This window comes from Clupea harengus, chromosome 7, assembly GCF_900700415.2.
Source record: "Clupea harengus chromosome 7, Ch_v2.0.2, whole genome shotgun sequence".
Classification (NCBI taxonomy): Eukaryota; Metazoa; Chordata; class Actinopteri; order Clupeiformes; family Clupeidae; genus Clupea; species Clupea harengus.
This window is the reverse complement of record NC_045158.1, coordinates 7,173,170-7,197,657: the sequence shown is the minus strand read 5'-3', so window position 1 is coordinate 7,197,657 and position 24,488 is coordinate 7,173,170. Positions and strand designations below refer to the sequence as shown.

Below are 24,488 nucleotides of genomic sequence, written 5' to 3'. Positions count from 1 at the left end.
TCATTCTACAACCTTCTAAACACCGGTGTGATGGTACCTGCTGAATGGATTAAAGCCGTTAAAGGTTTATGAAAATGTAAATTAATTCTCTGACTCAGTTCTTAGAAATTGCTGTCTTTGATGTGTAGGCTAGGTGATTGTGGTTTTTACTTTGTACAAAGTAGGGAAATAAAATAGTTTTAATGTAGGTTGCAGCAGTGTTTTTACTTTTTTTTTTACACCTGAAACTGTAAGCCACTTGAAGGTTGGCTACCATGCTCCCTTACTGGGGCTTTGAAATGTAGGGGCTGATGATCAACAGCGACATCTAGAGGCCACTTAATATCCAGTTGCGGTCATGGTGAAGATTTTCACTATCTGTCTATTCTGAACTGACTTTTAATTGTAAGGCTGTAATATAGGGTTGATTTGTTATCTCAACCAAATGGGATAGATTTACTTTAGAAAAAAAAAAAAAAAACAGAATCTGATCCATAACCTTATTTTATATAATTTCATGATAATCCTTTAGGTTATGTCACGAATACAGTCTATCAACCAGCCCAGGTTATATGGATGACATGACGACGCTTAGAGCAACTTCTCCATGTACCCGTTGACTATTAGCCAAGGTAAATGCTTTGGTCTCAAGCAAGAAGAGGAAAATAAAAGAAAAGGGTTCTCAAACAAAGCAAGTGTAATGGATGAACTGGAATTATGTTGAGACAATGTGAATGAGCTGGAGAGAACTTTACGCTGTGGAAGCTAATCGCATTAAGTTAATTGTCGGAGCCACTTATGATGTTCTCCCAACACTGCTGAACCTCAGTCAGTGGGTGAAGATGGAAGCTGCAAGCTGTGTACCGGTATTTGGCTCATTTAGACATATTCTGTCTGGGTGAATGGAGAATAAATGTTTGAGAATATATGAGTTGAGCTTAACTCATTGCCGGGACAGTAGAATTTCTTTTCAGCGAGAGGGGCAGAAAAGTGGGCACCAGGCACGTCCAAACAGTACTGGCAAATGGGGCAAAGCGCAGGATTAGAGATTGCTGGCTGATGTAGGAAGACAACTTCATGTTCTTTTACAGTATATTGTTGTGACTGCTATGAGATCAGACATGGTGTTGTATTCTGAGTGCAAGCATATTGTTATTCAGGGGCAAGAGCCATGACTGTGCAGGTGGTGATTTGTGTCTATAATCTCATTGAGAGCTGCAGTCTCAACAAGGAGCATGCTGAAACAATACCTAAACTCATCCATGCAGTTGTTGCGAAGATAATAGTGGCCTCTTCAAAGACCTTGAAACAAAACCTTCCACCTGGTTCTTCCTCCACCACCAGCCCTTTGAAAGTAACTGACTTGCAGCTTCCCATGGACTTCCCTATTAAAGCTCAGAGCTGAACACAATTCAGTTGCAAAGGACATAAACTGCCAGTATAACACCTCACTCTCGACTAGACAAAAGCATCATTGTGATTTGTTAGATATTGTATTAGATATAGTTGTCACCATTCTTGAAAGTTTTGCTTTAATGCCTGAATTCAATGAGGAGAGCATTTATTTCTCTGCCATTGACATGTTCCGCAAGGTTCACAATGAGGTCAAGACTTTCGAAGAACTCTAGAGAAAAACAAAAAAGATATGGCAAGTTCACAGCCATTCCAACACTCTTTAGAAGAGGATGCTATCATCGTCAAATAAGATTATCCTCCAGATGTACCATGTCTAATGACTCAAAAGTGCAATAGCACAAAATTGCAGCAGGAAGGCAATCAGGGGTGTCTGTTGTTGACAATGAGACGATCCAGCTGAATGAGTGTGCCAACACTTGCAGGTCATCTTCACAACAGGGTCTCCAGTGGTCTCCACAAGATGCAACATAACCTAACCTTGATGGTTCTTATGAAAGTGTGAAGTTCTGAATTGCAGAGCATGGCCAAGAAAAAAGGTGATCGAAGTGCTATCTGAGTTGGATCCTTTCAGAGAGGAGGCAGGCTTGGTTCACGTTGATTTTTTTGCTGTGGACATTGTGGAAACAATAGTGGAATGTCAACTACAGGATCTCTCACACGTCTTTGAAAAGGTGAATTCTGACTTTGCTCGTCGTATCTAACAGAACGTTCAGAGCAAATATGTGGAAAAGAATATCCCCACTGCCCACTGACACAACTTCCCAGAAACAATAGCACATGATTTACATCTCAAAGATGATGCACTGCAAGGACTCATTCACCACTTGCTTTAGTGGAAGAATTACGCCCATTTGAATCTCCCAATGAAACAACTACATGTGAGACAGATCTCTTACACTAAATAGGCCATAAGAAAGGTTGTGACTCAGAGACAGAGATCAACCTTAGTCGGTGGAATTTCCACATCGTCGAATATTAGGGAGGCCATAGTCATAATTCTATCCCAAATTGACCCACAAGACATGAACAGAATGCATTCTTTATGGGCAAAACTGTTGTTCAGAACAGAGCCATGAAAGTAGCATTAGGTTTTTTGGCTTCTTTTAGTCTACCATCAGAGAGCACTAAGAGGATCCCTAGTGAGGAATTCCAGGTGAAACTCGACTCAACTTGAAACTCGATTCAGACTGAGCACCGATGACCTGGACTTGGACTCAATCCTTGACTGAACTCTGATCTTGGAGAAGAGGTAGGGCTGGGCAATAATATCAGTATATAAGGTACACTGATATATTTTTCAAACGTGATATAGTATGAGACAATACCGCTTATACGATATAGTCTGATGTTGCTAAACGTAACCCGCTTCTTCCGTAAAGCTGCCAGTGTTTGTTGCTCTCATCTTCTATCCACGCAACCCCACCACCACTCACACTCCATCTGCAGAAGCCCTGTAGACTGTGGCTAGTGATGGCCGGAATGTGTCCATGAATGTAAAGAGTTGTAAACAGTATTAATGACTTATATTTATACACATAAAAACAACTTAAGAACCTTGTCCGGAAAATAAGTAGACACTAAATGTATATATTATTGTAAGAAAATGTAATGGTTGTGATACACTGGTGTGGTGAACATGGAGCAACTTTGGTGAAACGAGTGTCAAATGAGGTCAGGCAGAGAAGGCCTACCTGCAGAGACGAGTGTCAAGTAAGGTCAGGCAGAGAGGGCCTACGTGCAGTTCATAAAACTGTTAAATATTTATAGAGGGGCCTCTGCATTGGGGATGAGGACAGTCGAGGACAGGTAAAACCTTCCAAAAAGTTGTAAACAGGGTCTCAGACGCACACAGTCACCATTGTCTTGAAATGTTTCCCTTTTTGAGCTATATTTTAGCACAAAGTTGATGTTACTCACTGTAGTGTCTGTGCCATCGACATGGAAAATAGAATTTCAATTACCAATAGTGATTGAGTCCCTTTTTACTGGACAACTATGGCCGCTTCCATTGGTGATAGTTGACATAATGAGAGACAGCTAAGTTACGACTAAGTTAGAGCTGTTTTGCGGCGGGAAATACATTGAGGAAAACTAGCAAAAGTTAAAAGAATATATATAACTATTTTCAGAAATGTTTCCATGTTTCCTCCGCCAGTCACCAATATGAGAAATTGGAGGTTTGGTGTTAACATGTTTAGCTAGCCAGCTAACCATATAATGAGTTTAACCACGTCTGTGAACCCATTCGCTTACAAGTTGCAACTTTTGCTACAGTTTTCCTAAATGTATTTCCTCTATATTAGAAAAGAACAAAAAACAAGACACAATTTAATATTCCTAGAGTGAGTTTAGCTAGAGGAGAAATGCTGCAGTAAGCAGCCTGTTGAGATTCTGATCATATTTTCCATGTCCAGTCAGTTTACCTCTGCTGTGTGTTATTGTGAACCTTGGCAAGCTTTCATTTTTAAACACTGTCTATCTAGTCTATTGCCAGTCAGGGCAGTGAAGCACATGCCTCCACATCCCAAGCAGATAGTAAAAGCCTCTGAGGAGAAACGCGCAACATTTTTGCCAAATTCTTCTCATCCATCTCTAAGACAACCTGTGGGTAAAGCAGAGACATTATAATGCAGTGAAGTGCAGCACAGATGCATTACAGAAAACATAACAGTGAGGGGCGCCATTTCACAGTGAAAGGTCACATTTGTCAGGCATGATCAAGGTTTGTCTGCAGTCTGGACTGCATAACCCACCTTAGGATAGTGTTTACTATCCTCAGAACATGTAAAATGATGAAATTAGTTCATACAGTGAGATGCCTTGTGTTTTCTTTGACAAAAGCTAATTTATGTTAAAGGATTGTTCAAAAATGTTGGAGACAGCTGGCTCTTATCACATGTCTTTAGTAAGCCCTCCTTAGCTGACAGGTCAGATGTTTGTCTAACAGCATTTGTTAGAGCATATTTGTGCTGCTCAAATGGCTCCAAATGTAATGGATGGGGATACAAATAATGGACATCTGCATGTCAAATGGGTAAACAAAGTATGTGCCCTTGGTCTGACGTTTCACACATGTGCAAGAAAGAACACCCCAAATACAAAATCTATTCTGGGAGAGGAATCAGAATCAGCAGGCACATCACTCATTATTTTAATGCCTGCTACAACCTTTTCTTAGTTCCTGTTGGTATCTTTTCTTGCAATGTTCAATTTTTTTTCTTTTAATTGGTTGTCAAAATTAAGTCAATGCAACCTTTTCCATGAAGTAACCCTTCAGAAAAGGCCCTGAAACTGAGAGGCATATACTGTATATACAGGGGAATGAAGAAAATCACCCATTGGTTGGATCTGATATTCTTTTCTCAACAGTCAAAACCTTGGGCATTAATGTTTCGTATAACTTTTATGATTATGTTTAATGATTTATTTAGTTTGAGGCATACTTTTAAAATGTACTAATAGTTTTGATATGTGGAATTATTATTATTATTGTTGTTGTTATTCATTGTTTGATTGTTTTAAATTAGTATTTTAAATCGATACTTTTGTTGTGTATAATGTTGTCGCTTTGGACAAAAGCATTTGCTAAATACCTTAACCTTAACTTTGTCTTCATTTGTCAGTCTGTAACTGTTTGTGTGTTGTCTATATGACATGTCATTTAAATTCTAGTTTCCTCCATATGTTTAATCTTTTGTCTTTTCCACCGACTAGAAATACGTAGATTCAAGGACATACTTACAAGCATGTTGGTAATCTATGTTTACTTTAAATGAACAGCAAAAGAGAGCATAAAACATTCAAGCGTTTTACTCTATTATTCAACTTATTTACCAGGAGACTGGAAATACATGCACAATGAGAGTGCATCTTTGAAGACAATAAAAATGAAAGAGAACCAGGTGAGTCACCACAAGAAACACCACCAACCACTTCACAATATATCCAGTCCTCTTTTTCACATTTAGAGCCCTTCTTTAGAATGTACTCACCTCAACTCTGAAACCAATGTTAATAATAAATTGTAGTCTTTCATCCTGTTTCCAAGCAGTTGTTAAAACACACAAAGTTCTGTCTTAGAAATATGGTTGGTTTGTTTTCCTGCCTCTACGCCTGGTATGACTTGAAAGCTCATTAGACCAAGGTAGATAATATTGACCCATGGCCGGAGCTAGATACAGTACTATGAGTCATGTAGTTTATCTGGATCAAATATGCATGCATGTTTGAAACTATTTCCGTTGCAATAGTAACATGTAGGCTGTATAACTGGCAATCTTTAAAGACTGTACTTAACCATACTCCAAACATTCGGAGGTTTTTAAAATAATAATTTTATTTACCCATACAGTATGTGGAATGAAAAAAAGTGCATCTCAACAATGAGATACTTACATTTAGTTTCATGGTATTTCTTCAATGCAGTAAAAAAGACAAAGTTTTCAAATGCCATTCTCGCTCTATGAAAACCCTTCTCAAGCAAAAGGTCATGTGAACATCTTAAGGCAGTTGGGCCGAGGTGTTTACATAATTCTGAATGCTGGCACAACGAGAGCGGGAGGGGGGGGGGGGGGGCATGGAGGCTAAATTTAGGGTTTCACTTGGGAGAACTTTGGAGCTGCTGCAATCAGACACAGAAGGAGAGGACTCATTTCCCACAGTGCATTGTGGTTGTGTTCACCTGCAGGAAGCGAACGTTCATCTTTGTCTCAAGCTCTATCCCTTTTAGAATCTGTAAAAAAGATTTAAAGATCAAAACCAGTTGTATTCATATGGATATATCCCATAGAATCACGTGATCATAAATGTTACAGAAAAATAAACATGCTTAACACACCTGCTGAAATTGTTCAAATGTGACTCCCTCATAGACTTCATGCGGCTCCTGAAAATGGAAAAACAGATAGACTGTCACAGTTACTCACGAGAGGCTGTGATAGCATCCCATATTAACGGCACTACCACTATATTTGAAACATGATGACATCCTGAAATAACACATGTCTTCAAATAGTCCTCTCTATGCAACCAGACCCAAATAACATTGCCATCTTTTATTAGTGGACATCTAGTTCAACACCATCTGAGTAATGAAAATTAAAGGGTGGCAGTGCGGGCAGTACCATGTGCACAACTGTAGTTCTTGCCACCTCCAACATGGCAGCATCAGCGATGTCTTGGGCAGTGTCTTGTTCAAGGGTTTCACAAGTGGACAGAAGCTTTTCAACCAGCTGCAGAGAGACACACAGTTCAACACACCATTAAGGACCAGAGGCGTTGAGAGATGAATCCGATTATGACAGGGAGGCAGATCTCACTAATTGACTCACGTGTCTGTACTCCTCAAGTGTTATGGTCCCATCATTGTCAGTATCGTGCATGTTGAATAGAACTGGAGGGAGAAAACGTTTAAATAAGTGTTTTCTGGTTAGTGGCACACCATTGACCCTATCATGCTAGCACATCTTGTATTCCAAAGGGAGGTTCTTGGACAAAGCAGGATATAGGCTTCCTGTTTGTGTCTTGTTTTTGGCTGCTAAAGGAAAACATATTTTTTTGTGTTGTTTAAGACAAAAAATCTGATATCGAGGGGTGTGTTCTGAGGTGAAATGGTGTTGTGGCTGGCAAATTATGGAAAACAGAAAAAACTGCTGGATTTCTGTATGACATGAGGATGGTATACTGCCATCAGGGTTAGTACTGTATTCTCACAGCGAAGCTTTTTCGTCCTCAGGGCTTCTGTCTCGTCCTCTGTGAGCTTCTTGTTTGGGGGTTTGAAGTAAGACATCACTGTCAGGAACTCTTCAAAGCCAATCTCCTCAACTAAACCCACCTCGTTCATTCCAAAGTTTCTGGACAGAGACAGATCAGGTGCTGTTAGGTCAGGTATGATTCTTGTCTCTTTCAAAGAACATTCAGCGTTCACCTGTACTTTTGACAATTACCAATTTACCAGTCTCAAATACTGAACCTGTATCCTTGTTTGTTATTACATACATACCTTTTGTCAAAAAAGGCTTGGATGATTTTGGCCCGTATTGGGTTCAGTGAAAGATTTAACACCTTCTCAAAGTCCTCCCGCCTGTAAAATATAAGGGCTACAGTTTTTAAAATGTAAACTTCAATCATACAAATATTTTAATAACCCTTGAAGTCATTTTGCAATGTGTTATCCTACATTTCAAAGGTTATCCCTTGCTATTTCACCCTGCATGTATAATTGCCAATAATTCACTAAATCTGCATAGGTCCATTTCATAATAATAATAATTTAATTATTCCATAATCATTTAATTTACTTTTAGAAAAATGCTTCATTGCACAAAATATGTTTATTATCATGTATTGGTACCTCAAAGTTTCTTGATGGTTGTTCAGCCACTTGAACCTCTTGTGCAAGTTTCTGATCTGTTCCAGACTGACTGTACTTACACAAAAGCAACATATTATAAATATTATTATAATATTATTATGGCTACCATGGAATATTCATTCTATGTTTATTCAACAGCATTTCCTCCTGGATGGGTTGGCAAGGCCATGCTATAAAATCTGTGCATTCTCAAGCAGTTATCTGTTTTTGCAAAAATGCTGAAAATGAACCACGTTAATAATTAACCACTCTGATAACGATAATGACTCCTATTGTTCTCAGTGACCTTATCTGGTGACTTAGCAGCGATTATGGCAGTAAGGGACTTTAGAACTTAAGTAGGCTACAGCCTTCTGTAAAAACGGTTTCCTAACTGAATCTAAGCGTTTGTATGCCATTTAACTGATTTCTTCACTGAGAGTATTTAAACAAACCATGACAAAAGAAGATTGGGTCGACAAAAATTCAGATATTGATGACAAGGAAGATCATCAACATATTCGTCTTTATACCAGGATCTACACAGGTCAAAGTATAGGCTACGCAAATTGAAAACTAAAGCACCCCCAGTTTAAGATTAGTACAATCCAGAAATATTGTAAATTATAAGTTATATTAAATTCCCCCTCTGCTATTATGGTTTTGCCTGAAAAAAGCCTAAACTGAACATCAGACAGCGAGGACGGGGATTTAAGGACGGCACAAGTTAGCAGTCGGTATCTAAAACTAAAAGACAAATGCTCACCACTGTGTTCCTCATTATGCGACACTATACTTCCACTGTGTTTACTTACATTTGCTGAATTCAGTGTGGCTGATATAACTGGCACAGGATTATTAGGGAGGAACGGAACGTATTGGCATATTTTGAGAAGTTTGGACTACCTTATTAGGGTGTTTGTTCCTTAAACAATACCGCTTATTTTGTCACTGTGGTTTAACGTAGGCTAGAGAGATGTGAAAAATTTGTTGCACTCACAACCAGTCCTGTCTGCAATATCTTGAAACTCGTGCTCAGTAGGTCCAGATTGAACGGCTCCCATGTTGTTACGGTGGCTGTTTGCCTCCAATGACCAAGAAGAATACTGTGGGGCGTTGAATTGTCGCCCGCAACAGGTTCGTGTTGTCATCATAAACACTGGATCTATTTAGTGCTGTGCTGATAAGACTATACCTTTACACATCACATGAAGTTACGTAGGCTGCATGCCATTAAATGAAAGTTGCGCATGTGCTCAGAATGTAACCTCATAATAAAAAACATGGGGAAGCTGCTTTGAAAGCACAGCGTTGCAGGCTACCAATTACTTGAAAGAAGAGAAATCTAGCTACTTACAATTTTTTTTTTTTAAACAATGTATTTATTGTTTTTCAGTTTGCAAGTCATATCAAATTGAATAACAACAGAACAATACACAGCAAACATTTTCACCCTGTTCCCCCACCCATAATAATAGAGTAACTAAATAATAGTTAAATTAAAAACAGATAATAAAAAGAAACATAAAAGCATACTTTACACACTGAATAATGGGTGTTTTTTGTTGTTGTTTTTCCTACTAGTCAATGTACATAATCAGATAGTTGTCCTACTCCCCCAGAGCCTGTTCTTGCTGGAGCAAGTTACCAACATTAGTATTATGCCTTAAGAAGTACCTAAAAGGTCCCCAGGTATTATCAAAAACATTTTGTTTACGTCTAACAATATACGTTATCTTTTCCATTGACATGTTTGAGGCCATTTCTTTAACCCACATACCAATTCTTGGGCCATCAACACTTTTCCAATTAAGAGCAATTATACGTTTAGCTTGTAATATACACATATCTATGAATCTGAACTCTTTGCTTTGTAGAAGTGGTATGGTAGGATATAAACCAAGAATAAAAAGCTTGGGATTCAATGGTAATTTCTTTGATAAAATTTGATCAATCATATTAACAACATCTTGCCAGAAGGTTTTCACTTTCCCACATTCCCATATACAGTGAAACAGTGTCCCCCTTGCCTAATCACACTTAATACAGGTATCAGGAATATTATCATTAAACTTATGCAATTTCACAGGAGTTATATATGTACGCATCAGCCATTTATACTGTAGGAGTTTTAGGTTGCTGCTGACTGACTGCCTCTGTGCCTCTTTACAAGCCTCTCTCCAGTCTTCTAAAGATATTTCCTCCTCTATATCTTCATTCCATAATCTCAGTTTTGATTCTGATGATTCAATAGATCCAGACACAAACAAGTCATACAGAGTTGAAATTAAACCTTTGCCATAACAGTGTCTAGTGACTGCTACTTCTAATGCAGAAATGGTCGGTATATCTAATGAATGGTTTTGAGATGAAGATATAAAACTCCTAAGCTGAAGATATCTGAAAAAGTTATTATTTGGAATGTCATATTTGGTAGATATTTCCGCAAAAGACATAAACACTTCATCCTCCTCCCTGTACATGTCTTGTACTTTCCCTAACCCCTTTTCAGCCCATAGTTTAAATCCTCTATCCTTTAGCCCTGGTTCAAAGTTGGCATTACCCCAAATAGGACTGAAGCGTGAATGGGACAAATTTATATTCAAATATTTGCAAGTGTCGAACCAAACATCAATCATATTCAATATAATAGGGTTGTCTGTATTTTTCTTCAGATATTTACGGCCTGCTGAGTACAAGTACAGGTGCAATGGTAAACTCGGTTTAACAGAGCAGGATTCCAAATCAATCCAAGCAGGGGGATTTCCGGAAGAGAAGTAAAACATGATCGACCGCAATTGAGCTGCCCAGTAATACCATTGGATATTTGGGCATTTAAGGCCTCCTCGATCATATGGTAGATAAAGTAAAGATAGACGTAATCTGGGACGTTTATTTTGCCAAATAAAGTTGGTAAACAGTTTCTTGATTCTTGTGAACAAGGATGAGGGAGGGGGTAGGGGGATATTCTGGAACAAATAAAGAAATTTGGGGATACTTACAACTACTAGTACAATGAAATGTGATACGAAAATAAAACAAAATGCAATTAAACAAAAGTCACATGCCAGCCAAAAATGCCACTCAATTGAGTTTATTGGAAAAAGTGCAGTAATTATTTATAGCATAAAAATGTCAAAAAATAATAATAATACCCCACTATTCATGGGAAATGGCAAGAAATGTCAGCTTTGGTTTTATATACAATGTCCATCAGTCAGACACCTGTCTTCCAGAAATAAGGTCCAGGTGAGGGTATTGCCCCAAGCAGGATTACTCAGTTAGCTGGATAACTTCTAAAATAAAACACTTCTCACGTCTTGGTTGATAATTACACCAAGGTTTTTGATGCTAGTGTCGGATGTTAATGAGATTCCATTAAGTGTGGGTAGATGGCTAGATAGTGTCATTCTCAATTGCTTGGGGCCTACAAGCATAACCTCAGTTTTATAGGAGTTAATTCTTTATTTTCCAAAGAATCAGCACACCTAATCCAACAGCACCAGCAACCATAGCTCCTTGCTTGAAGGTCTTGAAGGAGCCATTCAGCCAGTGGCCACTACAGAGAAAGAATGTGGGATTGAGATAAAAGAGGAAGACATGCAGACCATCATGAAACAGTTTAATATTAGTGCAGAGACCCTAACTTGACCCTTTCCTCTCAAACCACATGTTAATGATCAGAATTTTTTCCAAGGAAATGGGTGCTCTTATAGTTGGCCTAAATATCACTACAATCAGATAATGACTTTCTACTAAAAATGACTTCTGCCCTTCTGCTCACTGCCTACCTGTTCACATCAGGTGCAAGCTCCTCCTCCAGCCCATTGAGGCGTGCCTGCTCTACCACCCGAGCTTCCAACTCTACATGAGGACTGTTAGGTCTGAAGAGTGTCTCAGTCTCCTCATGCTTGAGTTTGGTGATCTCTTGGACATGGTCAGGTCTGATGACCTCCACCACCTCCTCGAGTTTGGTGATTTCTTGGACATTGTCAGGTCTGATGACCTCCACCATTTTGAGTTTGGTGATCTCTTGGACATTGTCAGGTCTGATGACCTCCACCATTTTGAGTTTGGTGATCTCTTGGACATTGTCAGGTCTGATGACCTCCACCGACTTCTCGAGTTTGGTGATCTCTTGGATATTGTCAGATCTGATGACCTCCACCACCTCCTTAGACACTGACTCAGACCTCATGACCTCCCTGATGTCATTACGGCTGACCACCTTTTCTACCTCCTCAAGTCTGACGATTTCCTTACTATCCTGGAGCCTGATGTCCTCTTTCACATGATCAAGTTTGATGACCTCATGCAACTCCTCATGATCAGTACCTGTTTCTACATTCCTACAGCTGAGCTCCACTTTGTCAATCTCATAGCTGACTGCTGTGTTCACTGCCTGCTGTAGGTCTTTAGTTATGGTCTGTGATTTCTCCATGACCTCAAGGTCTACACATCCATCTACCTCAAAGTTATTATTGACCCTCTGGTGAAAAAAAAAAGAATAATATAAACTGTGTAGTGAAAAGCCTGCCTTGTCTGACTACAGGTTTCTCAAATGGTAAACTGTAGGAACAGAGGGAGATTTCTTTCTTTCATTTTTTTTCTTTTTAAAAGTGACAAAGGTTAGAGTCTTATTCCTCTCAACTTGGTAACTCACACCAATTACATATCACTTGTGTCCTTGGTAAACCATTGCAAAGCTAAGGAAGTTTTAAGAAACAGGACCCTGAGAATTTACCAGAAATCCAGTTGTCAATCCCAGTTCTTTTGCTAGAGACATGCAGCAGCTCTCTGCGGCTAAGATGAAAGTCCCATCAGGGTTCAGGACACTTCCCTTTTTAACACTGGCAAATTAGAAAACGCATATATTAGTTGCTTATATACAAATACATTTAGAAAAATTGAATAAGATGATGATGATTCAAATACATACACCAGAGCTAATTCCAGTTGACTCTCCAGGTCTTTAGTTTTTTCTCTCAAGTCCTGACAAATGGAAATCAAGGAAGTAAAGAAATAAGATACTGCTCAGGCTCAAGGACTAAGTGTGATAGTTAATATTCAGTTAACAAATTAAATGTGAAGAAAACTAGATTGCAAGTACCTGTAAAACGGCAGTCAGCTCTTCTAGAGAGGTGTTTTGTTGTTGAATAACAAGATCATTCTAAGGTTTGAAATGCAAAAAAATAAGAAAACATAATTTTTCTCATGGATGGTTTTATACTTTAAATTATGAATATATAGTTATTGTATTGTAATTTTTTACATTTAAATTTTTCATATTTAGACCTAAAACCCACCTTGTAAATAGTCTCATCCTTGTTGTCAAGCTGCATCATCGCCAATTCCACTTGTTGCTTGAGAAGAAAAAAAAAATCCACAAGAGGTGAGCGAAAAGACCAAAAACTTTATCCCTCAATATGATATATAAATGTATCAGCAACAGACAAATGTAGTCACTTGATTGCTTGACTACACTTCCCATAAGTCAGCATCTTATTTAGAAATACCTGCAGAGCCTTGATGAGTTGATTTAGATTCGTGATTTTTTTCTTGTCCATTTCCCTCTTGTGCAAAATGTCATACATCTACCACACAATATATTGGGGTTCAGCACAGAATTGAATTAACGAGAATTTAATTATTCAGCAATATCTGCAGCATTTGTGTTATAATATACAGTACATTGTCATTGAGTTTACCTCATTGGTCATGGTTATAGTTTGGTTATTCAGGGCCTTGAGTTCCCTTTGCTGTGTAGACATGTTAGACAGTAAGACAGTAGACAGACATGTAGACAGTTTTTATAGGACATTCCAACAGATAGGGTTACAATGAGGTACAGTATTCAAGGAATATTGGCACATCACATGGCATATTACAGGAGAGAACTTACAAGCTTATTGTTCTGGCTTTTGAGGTTGTTGTTGGCCATCTTGTTCTCAGCTAGTGTCCCCTGCATCTCATTCATTTCCTCCAACACTCTGGCAGTACTTTCCATGAACTTTTTCATGCTACACAACATCAATACAGTTAAACAAACTGCAACTATACAAACCATCTCTTTATTTAAAGTATTTGTTTGCTGACATCTACTTTAAATATGAATTATGCTGTAATATTCTGTTTTGTAGAAATGGTCAGAAAAATTGCATCATAAGAATACATTCTGGACAATGTCATAGCATCATTTACAAAGCTTTTTTCAGAGGAAACATTAATAGAGAGAAATGTTCACCTTTTGGTCTGTTTTTTCAGGGATGCATTCTCAATTTCTAAGTCAGCGTTGGAGTCCTCACTTGCACAAAGAGTCTGCTGGAGATTGGCATTCATCTTCTTTAGCCGCTTCCTAGCATGCAGCAGATTCAGTATGTACCCTTTTGCCTGCAGATTGCTACATACACACAATTCACAATAGTTAATAACTCAGACTTAGCCCACACATACATTATTCTAAATGCATTATTGAGAAAGGAGGCAAACTCACAAGTCTGGAAAGTTCCAGATTTCTTCCTCTTCTGCAGCATACAGAGCCTCCATCTTCTCTGACGTCATCTCTGTACACAGTCATTATGAGAAGAATTACTATAATCTGATAGTTCAGAGGGATGTCTCACTAGTAGTACATGTGAAATGAGCCTCCTTTTATTTCCTACCATCATGATTGTCTCCCTCATATTCCAGAGACCTGCATTGATGAAATTATACTCAGGTCAGTAAATAATGGCGTTTTCCTTTTACACATAATTTGAAATTAAAAATATGATTATACTAAACATTAAGATGATTCAAGATTAAAAGGTTCACATTACCTGTTTGACACCACAGTTGTAGTTCCAAACCCTTAATCATAAAATAAAGTCAGAGGGTATAAATGTCCTGTATGGTCTTCATTTTAAAGAAACACCATATTCTGTAAAATTAATTATGTATTAATTAATTAGTTAGTTAGGGACAGTCGAATGCCTCCATACCTTCATTTTCCAATGAGGCCTGACCTCGCCGAAGGAAGTTGAAGTCATTTTCGAACGTCAACTTCTGCCCACTATTACTTGAAAAGTGGTCAGAATTTACGGCTAAAAAGCGAAGTCGATCGAGACCGATTGGCTCAGAGAAGCTTCTTCTCAGCATTGTTAAAAAACGTTAGGCGTATTAACCTGAACAGTAATATAATGGATACGAATTTATACCGTGTCTGCACGAAAAAATATAGCAGTGTGAATGGTCCATTAGACGTTGTATAATTAAGTTGTCAGGTTTACATAAAGATTCCATGATATCACAGGCAGCATTATGACGTTGAATGAAGATTTTCCATCAAGAGCGACCATAGCTGATAACTACGTCTCAACTAACACAACATCCGTTCGTACGGTGATGGTCATACATTTTGGTATGTACATCTGAGTTCTGAAAAAAATCTAAAAGGTAGAGACAAATGTTCTAGTGTATTGATAAAGGCCATTCTTGTAATGCAACTTTGAATAAGAAAATGTTAAATATCATGTCCTTTCTCAAGACTACACTTATACTAATGAATACACAAAGTCTGCAGAATGGGGGGGAATCATGTGTACCGCAATCAATACAAACTAAAATGAATTAAGATATATTTCTTTTCTTGAAAATATTTTTTATTCAGACAATAGTCCATGTAAACAGAATTCAGTGGTCTGTAGGACAAACTGTAATGAAGTCACTACCTTCTGCTCTAGGTGAAAATCTTTTGTTTTGTTTTCTGTTGTCTTTCTTTTTTATAGGAGAGTCACATTGTGGCCAGTACTTTAAATATTGTTTCAAATCATTAGTTAAAATAGTTTAACTATTGTTTAGCACACATTTCCTTGGTGATTTGCAGTGTGTGTTGTTGCATACCTTTCTTTGAATGCATGTCAAAGAAAGTGCATATCCAACTCTGATCCCATGTGATCCTACTAGTGATACTACTACTACTACAACATAAATAGAACATAACATTTATTTATCCCAAGCGCTCGTGCTCATTTATTCCATCATGTAGAATCATCTCAACAGTGACCAGGTAAATTCACTTTCCTGAGCCCTTAAATCCTGTACATACATGTAAATATACATTACAAAAAATCCTTTTCTTGAAAGGGCAAGTCTTTTTTCTCCATCATCAGTGCATTAACATTATGGTCAGAGAGAGAAAGAGAGAAAGAGAGAGAGAGAGAGAGAGAGGCAATGGCTTTCATAACACTTGTTTGTGTGGTGTGGGGGTGGTCAAGATACAAAGCAGGGAATGACTTGTTTACTGGAGTAGGGTGGTGGGTCTGTGAAGTCGGCGTTGGCTCTGACAAATTTCTTTGGAGCTTTTGAGCCTGGTGGTGAGTAAAGCATTCTAAAGGTGACTGGGCTGGAAAAGTGCAAAATCACGGGGCAGTGGCGCCGGCATTGTGCCGGACCGTGGGCAGGAGGCCCTCATTCCCCAAAACGGGGGTCAGTCTGTGGTAGAGCTCCCCGACAGTCCCCAGAGTCTCAGCCATGTCCTCAGGATAGCGGGCCTGCAGCTCCTCGTTGGCAACATAGTGGGTGTCGGAGAACTCCGAGAAGTAGCGCCCCACCTCGGGATGTGCGATTTCCAGAGGGGCAGAGTGAGGCTCTAGGTTTTCTACAGAAGGAAACAAAAACAGATATTACCAGATATGGGTCGTATTTTCATTTCTACACATATGCTGTGAGAAACCGAAGCGTTTTCCAGAAGGTCATAGAAATACAGGCATGTTGATGACAATTTCAGGTGTAACATCACTTTCTCCTTGTTTAGTTGAGACGGGTATAAAATATATAATAAAAGATTCAGCATAAAATTAGGTAAAATTCCGAACAATAAACAAAATGTCAATATCAATAACCAAATGAGAAGTAAACCAGTGCACTAAAATACACATGAATGTAATCAAACATGTTGGGATGTTCTATTTAAGTGCGGTCACTATGGTGGCAAAATTGCATGGACAGTTGTTCCAGTGTTAAGGGGCCGGTGAGGCTCAACTTAGGAACAACCAAAGGACGTTTATAAAGTTTTTAGTTCAAGCTTAAAGTAAGCAATATTTATAAAGAGGCATTGGGACATCAGCAGTAACAAATCTGGTGCTACAGCAGTCTTGAGATAGGCTGGGTAAGGCTTTGACTAGTCAGTTCTCAGTCTCACTGGCAGATAGTATGTGGAGACTAACAGGTGAACACTGGACGTAAAGGTGACTGGAAGCTGACCTTGTGCGGCGTAGCGACACGTGCCGTCCTGCACTAGGACATTGTAGAAGGGTTGGTTGGCCCCATTGGACAGCTGATGGACCCTCATGGTAGTGATCCACTCCTGGCTCATGGTGCATCTGGGGTCCCATCCATAGATGACACAGTTGTATCCCGAGCTACATACAGCATGAATAAAATTGCAAATTGTAACGAAATTGCTTAAATAGTGAAGCGCTACAGGACAAGACCAGAGAGTAAAGTAAAATTATATTTTGTTATGATCAGATACTATGACCACAGTTTGCCAAACTCAAAGATTTCAGCTGAGCAGGAGTTTTGGGCCTAGTGTATAGTGTTCAGTCGAGTGTACAGAGAAACAAGTCACTTTATTACACAAATGAACAGTATAGGGGAACACATTTGAATATATATATATATATATATATATATATATATATATATATATATATATATATATATATATATATATATATATATATAGAGAGAGAGAGAGAGAGAGAGAGAGAGAGAGAGAGAGAGAGAGAGAGAGAGAGAGAGAGAGAGAGAGAGAGAGAGAGAGAGAGAGAGAGAGAGAGAGAGAGAGAGAGAGACACACACACACACACACACACACACACACACACACACACACACACACACACACACACACACACACACACACACACACACACACACACACACACACACACACACACACACACACACACACACACACACACACACACACACACACACAATAACAATAGAGCAAATGCATGGACAATACAAATAAGAAGTTGGTCAGGCTGCCTCAAAAACACAAACAATCAATCCCTGTGTTAAAAGGTATCGAAGTCTAGCTACAGTACAGAAACGATATTACTATTATCAGTAAGTATAGCCATTCAGGTCAATGTATGAGTATGATAGAACCTGAAACATCTCTTTGTAGCAGTTGCAGTTGGTAACCCAGCAGTGTACTCCAGACCCTTCAGCTGCAGCTTGCGCTAATCAGACACAAGGAGTGTCTTTATAGATCTCATATTTATCCATAAAAAGTGTCTTTATAGATCTCATATTTATCTATTAAGAGGAGTGTCTTTATAGATCTCATATTTATCCATTAAGAGGAGTGTCTTTATAGATCTCATATTTATCCATTAAGAGGAGTGTCTTTATAGATCTCATATTTATCCATAAATAGTGTCTTTATAGATCTCATATTTATCCATAAAGAGGAGTGTCTTTATAGATCTGTCGTACGAACACGGTGATGTTGATCTAGAGTTGCTGTTGTGTATACACAGCAACCATACTTACTGCCCCTGTAAGCCACCACATACTGAGTGACTGCCTCTGTGTGTATATGGGACAAACACCAGCCACTCACCGTTTGTGTTTCATGATGAGGCCCACGGAGTACTGCACGTCCCTGTGTTCGGTGGCGCTGCGCAGCTTGGCTTCTGGCAGCACTGGGTGCTTCTTGTGCTGGATATGCTCCAGTGTGTGTTGCACCAAGTAGCCCACTGCTCCATGTTGGGACGGATCCAGGGCCTGGATGTGCTGGAGGATGTCTAAGACCTGATGGAGGGAGGGAGGGAGGGAGAGAGAGAGGGAGAGAGGGAGAGAGAGAGAGAGAGAGAGAGAGATGGAGAGAGAGAGAGAGAGATAGTAAGAGGAGTGGGTATTTGAGCAAGTGACATTTGATTATGGGAACGATTACAACAATAAAGGATGGAATTCTGCACAGTCATAATGTCAATGTTTACTTAGAGAAAAATGTTGAAATGGGTTACATGAATAGATCGAACCTTCTCTGGCCAGATTCCAAGATGGAAATACAGCCTGGCTTGTAGTAGTAAATACTGGACATTGTCTGGGTTGATGGTGAGGTAAAGGTCCAGAGAGTCTCTCAGGAGCTGGTAGGACTTTTCATTCCCCTCTCTGTAATTAACAAACAAACAAACAAACAACCAACCACACAGTTGAAATAATGATATTGTAGAGTTGGTCATTGTTTGGTTTACTCAAAGTAAAAGGCAGATGACGTACAAAAACGGTACAATAATGAATGAGCACTCACCCTCTCTTCCCAATGTTCAGCAGGTTCCCCACCATCCTCAGTAATACTTTGGAGGTACTTATGGCACTGTAGTAATCAGCGGTCACCTGGTGTCCAATGAGGTACTCACACTCTTTTGCGGTGAGTTGCTTGCCCTTCCCAAAAGTGTCAATGTAGACATAATCATAGATGTCCCCACTCCTGTAAAATGGAAGATCATATCATGTACATTTACAACCCTATTTATTTGAGTGCATGTACAGTGTATGCAGGGCTTAATGGCTTTCTTTGGTTTATACTTGTTGTTATCCACTACGGGTGTACTTCAGCCTGTGTAACAAGTCCCAATCTTTAATTCCATACATTTAAGATATGCTAAATGCAGGGCCATTAGTGTACTTAAACCATCATCTCCTGCAAACCAAAGCAAAAAATATCCATTTCCAGGACACAGTAGCATATCAGTCTTCCTTTATAATTTCAAACATGACAGCTATAAATGTCCCTTGATTTCTGGAGCTGGAGAGCTCACTTTTATCTCACATCGACAGTTTAGCAATACTGTCTCACAGTTTTAACTTTCCCAGTTTAGCTGTACTTACTTACTTACTTACTCAATACTGTCCTTCATCAAAAGTTAATTAATAACCAATAAAACTACGCTAAATGGTGGAGCTACTGAAACACATCAACTCAGTCATTTCAAGAAGTCCACTTCCATTAATTGAATATTATGTAATATAAATGAAAGGCTAACTGACAACACGGATGTCTCTGTGGTTTCTGAGGTTTCTTTTGTACAGCACAAACCTCTTCCTGACTTGTAAACAATAGTCTTTCTTGTAGTTACACAGGCCAATGTTGCAGGGGCTTAACCCTTCCCCTCTCTGTTCAAATTGCAGTGTGATCTTGCCTCCTGTTCCGGCCTCACACATTATGATGGACCTTTACCTCACCATCAACCCAGACAATGTTGAGTATTTACTACTACAAGCCAGGCTGTATTTGCATCTTGGAATCTGGCCAGAGAAGGTTCGATCGATTCATGTAACATTTTTCTCCAAGTAAACATTGACATTATGACTGTGCAGAATTCCATCCGTTATTGTTGTAATCGTTCCCTCTTCCACTTAAATCTAAGTTTTAAATCAAATTTGACTCTTCTTGCCCAAATACCCACTCATCTTACTTTCTGTTTCTCTCTCTCCCTCTCCCTCCCTCCCTCCCTCCCTCCCTCTCTCCCTCTCTCCCTCTCTCTCTCCCTCCCTCTCTCCCTCCCTCTCTCCCTCCCTCCCTCTCTCCCTCCCTCCCTCTCCCTCCCTCTCCCTCTCTCTGTCCCTCTCTCTCTCCCTCCCTCCATCAGGTCTTAGACATCCTCCAGCACATCCAGGCCCTGGACCTGTCCCAACATGGAGCAGTGGGCTACTTGCTGCAACACACACTGGAGCATATCCAGCACAAGAAGCACCCAGTGCTGCCAGAAGCCAAGCTGCGCAGCGCCACCGAACACAGGGACGTGCAGTACTCCGTGGGCCTCATCATGAAACACAAACGGTGAGTGGCTGGTGTTTGTCCCATATACACACAGAGGCAGTCACTCAGTATGTGGTGGCTTACAGGGGCAGTAAGTATGGTTGCTGTGTATACACAACAGCAACTCTAGATCAACATCACCGTGTTCGTACGACAGATCTATAACACTCCTCTTTATGGTTAAATATGAGCTCTATAACGACACTTCTCTTAATGGATAAATATGAGAACTATAAAGACACTCTGTATGGATAAATATGAGATCTATAAAGACACTTCTCTGATGTTTTAGGTTATATATATATATATATATATATTTATATGTGTATGATGTAAATATCATATGATGTTTGTGTATATATTATGCCCATCTACCAAATGCATGCTGTGTACAACACGTGTTGCTTCACTTCCCCTTCTGCCACACAACCCTCCCCCATCCCCCCTTCCTATCTCCTCCCGGCCGACCTCAAGCAGATGGGTCCCCCCTTATGTGCCGTGGTTCTACTTAAGGTTCCTTCCTGATTAACAGGGAGTTTTTCCTTGCCCCTGTTGCCATTGTGCTTGCTCTAAGGGGGTCCAGGCTCTGGGCTCTGTAAAGCGCCTTGAGACAATGTTATTGTTCTGGCGCTATATAAATAAAATTGAATTGAATTGAATATATATATCTTAGAGGCGACTTCTTTTAGAATGCTGAATTGTGTTTATTTTATTGTCCATGCATTTGCTCCATTTTTATTTTAAATTCCCTCTCCCTCAAATTGTTCATTTGTGTAATAAAGTGACTTGTTTCTCTGTACAATCGACCGAACACTATACACTAGGCCCAAAACTCCTGCTCTGCTGATGGGTGAATTGCCCTTTGCTGCGGGTGAGGATTTTTAAATGGTTACCTTTTTTGCTTTTGACACCATCGCAAGAGAAAGTGGTTGGGGAAGTTGACAGGTTCCAGCAGCACGCCCAGCTTGCGGGCAAGAGTCATGTACAGAACTGACAGGCTTATGGGAATACCAGTCCGGCGAAGTAGCACCTGTTTGCCAGAGGCATCCCGTCACAGAGAAAGAAGTGGAAGCTCATTAACAGGAAAACACCATGTTTTAGTAGTAACTTCACTTGACACTTCCTAAACGGAACAACAATCAGAATTACCACAAGTAGTAACAAAGCACATCAGTCAAAACACAGGAGACGCTACAATGTGCACATACTGTATGCTCAGAAAATATATTTTCTGTGCCCAAACTGACATAGTCATCTGCAGAAATCCTCTCACAGGCAACACAAATTGAGACGGCAATAGTGCAACTGGCACACATGCAGGCCAGTTGTACTGGATGCACCGTCTTACCTGGTGGATGTATGAATTCAGTGGGTTGTAGAAGTCACACTCGTTGCCTGTGTAATTCAGCTGCTCATACAGAACAGTGTTGAGCGCACAGATCACCTGCCTCTGGAGCTCAAAGTCCCCCACCACCAAACAGTCACCTGCGGCATTCAAGGGAAGTAGAACATATGATCACCCTACAGGGAAGCTGGCAACTCAGAATGGCAGAGAGAGAGAAAGAAAGAAAGAGAGAGAGAGAGAGGGGGAGAGAGAGAGAGAGAGAGAGAGTTGAGAAAGGTTGTTGTCTTACCTGCTGCGGCCCTCTGGCTTGGATGGGAGGGATTGGCCACTCGCAGGCACTTTCTGACTTTGTCTGTGAGCTCTTCCAGCTGGGCCGAAATGTTTTCTAGATTGATGTCTGCCAAAGGGTTGCAATACTGGTCCACTAACACCGCACCTTAGCACAAGTCAGGAAGAGGTAGTTTGAGGGAAAGCATAGACATTTTTAACAGCAACATCCTGAACACATAGATATTTCCACATTTCTACATGCATCATCCTTTCTAATGAGGCAAGGTACCTTCAAGAGCGGATTGCTGTTCTGCAGGCTGCTCCAAAAACACTTTGAGGCTCCTGAGAATATTCTGCTGTCGGAGGAAGTACAGAATTTTCTTTGCATAATACTTCAAGGTCAGGCTCTTCCTACAGTGGAAAAAGGAGAATAGGCGAGGAAAGAAGTGAGTTTTTAGAACTAGATCTAAAGTAGTGACCATTATCAGAATAATCACCTTTTCCACAAGGTGACCACAAATCACATTCTGATGCAATTTCTTGTCATTTCTATGTTGATGTTTATACTTTTAGTGTCCACCACTACAGAAACAAAATTACCACCAACAACACAATCAATCGGATATAAATAGATTAGAGACAGTACTAACCTTTTATCAGAGTTAAGTATTGAGAGGAGCTCATCTTCACAGAAGTGCTCTGGGGCACCCAAGGACTCGATCTCTGCAAAACTGTCCCCCAGAACCTGACCAACGCAAGGCTGAGTTACAGATCTTTGGGTTAGTTATAACAATCACGCCCCATATACCCAACTACTCTCAATTACAGAAACTAAATAACATGACCCGCGTTCCCCATCACAAAAGCTTAAAAATGCAACCAAATGCATATTTTTGATTGTCGATTTATGATCTTTTCGAGTTTTTACAGTGGTAATATGGTAATGATATTCTTACAACTTCTGTGAAGAATCGCTTTGATATTGATACAACGGTTCTCCGTATCTGTAGACCAACGATATATCTTGTCCTGTATTCCTTCAGCCAGTCATACGATTCATTCTGACGATAATTCTTCTGCAGCCTTGGCCATCTGACAAGCACACAGAATAGCATAACGTCAAACATGTTGTGCTATTCACACTGGGGTGAATGAGTTTCTTTAACAGACATTCAGCTCTGGTATAACTAGTAGAGAAGTGAAACAATACAGATTCAACATAGATCAGATACAACCCATCAAGACAGTAAAGTGAATACGTTATTCTACAGTTCATTATAACAACATAAATCACTGCAGTCTTTAACTTTGGTGGACAGCATATTTTAATTTGCACATGCTCACTGACCATTCAGAGTCTCTTCTTGCATCAATACGGTGAAAAGACTAGATCCTTATGAAACCACCAAATCACTGTCAGCTTGCTGAAAATAGAAGCTATCTGAATAATTCACCTTTAATAACTTGCCATTTATTAGCTAGCTAGCATGTAAGCTATACATAATCCAAGAAATTCAAGGTCACTTCAACAGAAATGACAAACGGTAACTATCAGACAAACAGCAAATAACAACCACTTTAGACATACGTACATAGGTGTATCTGACTAGCAATCTTACTCTCTGGCGTCGCTACTAAACTAGCTATCGATAGCTTGCTACCTATCCCGCTGAGGCTAGCCTAGACCGTGTTGTTGAATTTGGTGCATCAGCAGAATGTCAGCAGCGGCTTTTGACAGTTAGCTCACTAGCTAGCACAGTGTCGCATACGGTCATGCTTGTATCAAAATGTAGATCTTTATGGGACTATGTTTTCCAGCCGTAATGCATATCATTCTCCGGTTCTTGTTTTGGGAAGTTCGACGTGCCATTTTACCTGAGTTTGAATTGATGCCCCCAAACCTTCCCCCTGCCATAGCACACATCATGTAGCCGCTTGCAGGTGCAGGACACGCTCAAAATGTCGACGTGGTTGAGGACGGGGAAGCACAAAATATATTCTAACAATTCAGCAGGTAAATCTGTCAGTTTTTTCTTGTCTCTCTCGATAATAACTTCGCTTGACACTGGATTTTGTTCTCCGGCCACAGGCGACGCCATGTTTTATGTTTACCACGATTACCTCATAGTTGAAGAACCGCCCCGAAGTGGCGCAGGGGGCTGAGCATTTGAAGCACGTGGGAAATATGCAATGACAGAGGAACTGTTTAAGTTTTAAAGTGAATGTAATATGTTAGTGGTTAATGTAAGGACAAAACGTCCCCAAATTTCATAGAGCAAGATAACACTTTTATGTATGCCCGCCAT

General features: G+C 39.8%; 2 protein-coding genes and 1 long non-coding RNA gene across 4 annotated transcripts; all 3 read right to left on the bottom strand.

Annotated features, from left to right (window-relative positions):
- Positions 1-5,961: 5,961 nt before the first annotated feature.
- tesca (tescalcin a) lies at positions 5,962-8,924 on the bottom strand. Its single transcript, XM_012815900.3, has 8 exons — positions 8,748-8,924; positions 7,748-7,817; positions 7,397-7,477; positions 7,108-7,247; positions 6,726-6,787; positions 6,519-6,626; positions 6,233-6,280; positions 5,962-6,127 (listed from the first exon to the last, which is right to left on the bottom strand). Exons 1-8 carry the CDS (start codon positions 8,899-8,901, stop codon positions 6,044-6,046), a joined length of 747 nt encoding a protein of 248 aa, XP_012671354.2. The 5' UTR covers positions 8,902-8,924; the 3' UTR covers positions 5,962-6,043.
- A 3,785-nt stretch (positions 8,925-12,709) lies between these two features.
- Positions 12,710-13,337, bottom strand: LOC116220997. Its single transcript, XR_004163960.1, has 4 exons — positions 13,264-13,337; positions 13,054-13,110; positions 12,858-12,917; positions 12,710-12,739 (listed from the first exon to the last, which is right to left on the bottom strand). It is a non-coding gene; the product is annotated as an uncharacterized LOC116220997 (long non-coding RNA).
- A 2,032-nt stretch (positions 13,338-15,369) lies between these two features.
- Positions 15,370-24,357, bottom strand: fbxo21 (F-box protein 21). Of its 2 annotated transcripts, none has more exons than XM_012815842.2 (12): positions 24,058-24,357; positions 23,139-23,274; positions 22,833-22,942; positions 22,472-22,593; positions 22,202-22,348; positions 21,916-22,052; positions 21,461-21,597; positions 19,056-19,235; positions 18,784-18,916; positions 18,363-18,553; positions 16,991-17,148; positions 15,370-16,385 (listed from the first exon to the last, which is right to left on the bottom strand). In XM_012815842.2, exons 1-12 carry the CDS (start codon positions 24,279-24,281, stop codon positions 16,147-16,149), a joined length of 1,914 nt encoding a protein of 637 aa, XP_012671296.1. In that variant the 5' UTR covers positions 24,282-24,357; the 3' UTR covers positions 15,370-16,146. The 2 variants fall into 2 exon arrangements, with proteins under 2 accessions (XP_012671296.1, XP_031426177.1); XM_031570317.1 differs by having other exon boundaries at positions 22,833-22,927.
- Between the last annotated feature and the right edge of the window lie 131 nt (positions 24,358-24,488).